General features: G+C 38.0%; 1 protein-coding gene across 1 annotated transcript; it reads left to right on the top strand.

Annotated features, from left to right (window-relative positions):
* Positions 1-934: 934 nt before the first annotated feature.
* Positions 935-2,908, top strand: LOC128557195 (myb-like protein X). Its single transcript, XM_053544190.1, has one exon. The coding sequence runs from the start codon at positions 952-954 to the stop codon at positions 2,743-2,745; it is 1,794 nt and encodes a 597-aa protein (XP_053400165.1). The 5' UTR covers positions 935-951; the 3' UTR covers positions 2,746-2,908.
* Positions 2,909-4,687: the final 1,779 nt, after the last annotated feature.

Genomic DNA, 4,687 nt, shown 5'->3' with positions numbered 1-4,687 from the left:
TTCCAAGAATAATACACTCCGATCAGGGTACAAACTTTGGGTCAAAAGTATTCAGTGAGATGTGCACGCTACTGGGATCAGAAAAGACCAGGACAACTGCCTTCCGGCCACAGTCAGATGGTTTAGTTGAGCGAGCAAATAGAACATTACAAAATATGCTAGCTAAGTTTGTATCATCTCATCAGAAGGACTGGGACGATTACTTACCAATTATGACATTAGCTTATAACACAGCGGTACATCAAAGCACAGGATTTCAACCGTGTCGTTTGATGTTCGGAAGACAAATAAATTTGCCAATAGATTTAGTTATTGGTAGGCCAGAGCCGGAAACAGAATTTCAAAGTGATTGTGCGGTAAAGCTTGATGAAATCATAACGGAAATACATGAAATAACGAGAGAAAGAATGAAGATATCCAGTGACACTCAAAAACGAATATATGACCATAGAGCAAATCAAAATGCTTACTGTGAAGGTGATTTGGTGTGGCTATATCAGAATAAGCGATATGTTGGTTTAAGCTCAAAACTAGCCTGTAAATGGGTTGGTCCGTTCCGCGTCATTAAGAAAATAAACGATGTTATTTACCGGGTACAGCGGTCACAAAAATCGAAAGCGAAAGTGGTACATCACGACCGTCTCAAGCCGTATCGCGGGAACCAGAATCTTTGGAAGGCTTAATAAATGTGTAAACATGTACAGTTAAGGTGTAATTACCTTTAAAACCTGTGAAACTGTTTATTACTTAACTTTGCTAATGGTGGGAGGTATTCAACTAGATACTTTGTGTATGTCACAGAACATTTATTTCAAGTAGGACATTTCTTAAAGTAATGAAGAGATTTCAGTCACAGAATGACTAAATAGACAGTTACGATTTTGACTTAAGTTTTGAGATATTGAAGTAAACAATTTCAAATAGCTGGAAACGAACATTTGACTAAAATAAATGCTAAGTTTTATCATTATAATCCCTCACCAAATACTGTTGCTATACTTTCAGTATCGATGTAAACCATGCGGAGGTCCTTACTTTAGTAATTATACGGTCTTGTGCCGGCACTTACAAGAACAGCACAGTGGATTCCTATGGCAGTGCCACCGGTGCTTCAAAGTGTTTCAAAGGCGTGGACAAAGACACAGCTGTCCAAATATAAAGACAGAGGAATTCACCTTGCTGGACCCAGAGAAGCAAAGTCAAGGGGCTTATGCCAAATACCAGGAGTGGAAACGGGTGGTGCAGCCAACACTTTACGACACTACGGGAGCCGTAGATGAAAATAATAACAGTCCTATTAGGCAAAGTCTAGATAATAGAATTAAAGACATGTTGGCGGCGCCAAATACCATATCCCCCCTTTCAAATATCTCAGATACAGAACTATCAGAAGTTTCTGATGACCACTCCAGTAAAATAACAAGCACTGAGAAAGAAAAAGAAAGTGAAAGTAAAAAAGAAAGAAGTGTAAGAAAGAAAGACAAGGAAAGCGAAAGAAACGAACAGTGTGAGGATTCTAATATAGGGAATAAGACAAGTGCAATGAAAAAGAATGAGAAGGAAGTTGAAAGAAAGAAAAACAAAAGTGAAGGAAAAGAACAAAAGAAAGACTCTAGTGTAGAGAAAAGTCAAAAGACAGGTGAAATGAAAAAGAAAGATAAGGAAAGTGAAAGCAAGAAAGACAAAGAAAGAGGAAGAAAGGAACAAAGTAAAGATTCTAATGCAGTGAATAAGCATAAGACAAGTGAAATGAAAAAGAAAGAAATGGAATGCGAAAGAAAGAAAGATAAAGAAAGTGAAAGAACCAAGCCAAGGAAAGATTCTAACGTAGAGAAAAGACACAGAACGAGTGAAACGACGAAGAAAGAAAAGGAAAGTGAAAGAAAGAAGGACAAAGAAAGTGATGGTAAAAAGAGAAGTGGAGACTATAATGTAGAGAAAAGTCACAGAACAAGTGAAACAAAAAAGAAAGACGAAGAAAACAAGCAAGGTGAAGAATCAGATATTAAGGGAAGGAAGAAAATAGACGAAATGGGGGAGAAAAAGAAAGAAAGCGAAAGGGAGAAGCCAGGTTCCGACGATAATACTCAGACTGAGGAAGGACAGGAAGTATTAGTTCTCAAGAAAGCACAAGAAATGGGAGAGATAACGACAGGTGGAGTGAATGTAAGTGAGTGTAGAGAAAGTGAAGGCAAGAAAAGTGATGAGGCAGAACTGTCAGTCAGGAAGCGACAGACAAAGGAAAGCCCTGGAGTAAGTGCAAAGAGAGTAAGGGGTGACAATCAACCCCCTGACAACCACCAAGAAGAAGGGGAAACCGATACTGAGGAGTCGAGAAGGCCACAAGACAACATCCTTCGTGGTTATAGTGTAGCACAAGCGGATAGGATCCTACTAAACATTGGAGGCACCCACTTTGAAACAACCATCCAAAATCTCACTATTGATCCCAAGTGCATTTTCGCATTAGCTATAAACAACGGCGAATTAACAGAAATGAAGACACTTACTTTCGATCGGGACCCTACGCATTTCAGGCATGTTCTCAATCACCTAAGAAATAGAATGTATACAGACATGAGAACCTTGCCAAACAGTATTTCCCAGTTATTGGAGTGTCTTCAAGAGGCCCAATATTATGCACTGGAATCCCTTCAGAGAGCCGTCGTGGCAAAACTAGAACAATTAACTGTGGTTTCACCATTAGTTCTGCCTACCTGGACTTCGTATGCTGCGACTCGGTAAATGATAAATGCATGTACTTGTTAAGTTACTTTAGGAGAAATACCTCCGTGTTTGTTTTAAGGAAGTGACGATAAAGTTTGTTTTGATGAAGGATTTCGACAGCTGAAGTGTTAATACTGTGTGAATTAACCTTGACTTAAAGTACTTTAAGGTGTCATAGTGAGAGATAACAGAACCCAAAGTGTTTTAACTTTTAAAGTGTAATAGTGTGAGATGACTAGAAGTTTACAGTTCATTGCATTGATTTAAAGTATTTTAAAGTACGTTATAACTTGAGTATTAAGTTTTTGAGAACTGTCATTGACTAAAGTGTTTTGAGGTGTTCAAGTTGACTTTAAACTGTTTTATTAAAGTTAGTTATTGGATAAAGAGTTTTTTTTTTAAGTTTATTTAAAAATTTCCGCAATTATCTGCACAATATTCATCGATCTTGGAATACTATAAAATTACAGATTTGGGGACCAAATCCATATTTGGAAGGGGGCAATGTAATGACCTGTCAGTCTCACCACCGCTGTATCTGACAATAATTTTTTTTGTGTGTGTGTGCAGAAATTGACCACTGTTAGTTGTATTTGACCTATTTCTTTTTCTAAAAATCTATGGCTTATAAATCAGGAACAGATAATATACATGAGGTTTTAGCACGCAAGGAGACGAGTCCAACGATACCTTGTTTTTCAAAATCGGTTGGCGCAATGCTGAAATACAGATGAAAGAGTATTGGATTCATTCCCCACCCACCTTTTTCAAGCAAAGGCGTAACTTAGTCCCTGTAATTTCAGACATAAAATTTATTTCACGGGTAAATTATCATCATCTTACCCTTATTTCTGTTGTGAAATAATCATTTGATACTAAAAACTGGCTTTGCATAACATATGATCTTCAAAATAAGCTTCAATAACTTTAAAACTATAACGGAAGAAGTAAAAGCCGCCATTTTGGATAATCTCTAAACCTAAATACTCTCTATTCTATGAGCGCACTTGTTGTGACGTAATCGGCCTGCGATAGCTACTATAAAAGGCAGAAAGCAGCCACAGGTCACTTCGAGTTGGAATCTCGGGTGGTTCAGAACCGTAACAACGATGGACACCTCTGTACAGGTATTAACAACTACCGTCTCCGTCTAGAATTACCGTCTTTCGGATATACCGTCGACCATAGCCACCGTCAACCGTCATCCAACTCCCTCCGTCTCCTGCTGAATACCAATAGCACCGTAACCGTGGACGGTACGAAACCGTAAGGTCCTACGGTTTTTGTTTCCTCTCTGCCGGTGGACCTACACTACCGTCAGTACTACCTTACCGTCAATGTGAAAAGGTTGTGCAATTTCTAAAGAACCGTCAGTGCTACAAAACCGTCATGTGAATTACCGTCAGTTATTTCAACAGGCGGTTGTGTTCAACAATAAAACCGTGTGATATAATGGTTTAAAGAATCCATTATATCAAATACTTCTTAGGCATTCTTTTCAGATAGCTTTTCGGTCAATAATAAGTCATGTACTTTAAGAATATATTTCGCATTCCTTTTCACACTTAGCTTTACGGTCTAGAAATTAGGCATGTGCATTAAAAATGTCAGGTTACATTATATCGCCCAGTTAATGCATTGTCCAGCAATGCATGTTTCAAAATTACTAATTGTTTTGACAACTGACTAACTGGATAAATGACAGGGTAATTATAAACACCCGGTCTTTTGATCACGCCGCATGACTCAAGTCACGAATCATTTCTTTCATAAACAGAAGTTTTAGAACAAAACTTCAGTATCATTCTGGTACTCAGTTAGGTTAGATGCGTATGTCCGATACGCGCAAAAATGAATAAGTTAGATACGGACCGAGGCAATTAACGTTGAAGTTATTATGTCGAAGAATAGAAGTTCTTGTAATAACTGTGAATATATTAGAAAAATATGTTAGAGAATT

The sequence above is a fragment of the Mercenaria mercenaria genome, chromosome 5 (assembly GCF_021730395.1).
Source record: "Mercenaria mercenaria strain notata chromosome 5, MADL_Memer_1, whole genome shotgun sequence".
Lineage (NCBI taxonomy): Eukaryota > Metazoa > Mollusca > Bivalvia > Venerida > Veneridae > Mercenaria > Mercenaria mercenaria.
This window is presented reverse-complemented; position numbering and strand designations above follow the sequence as displayed.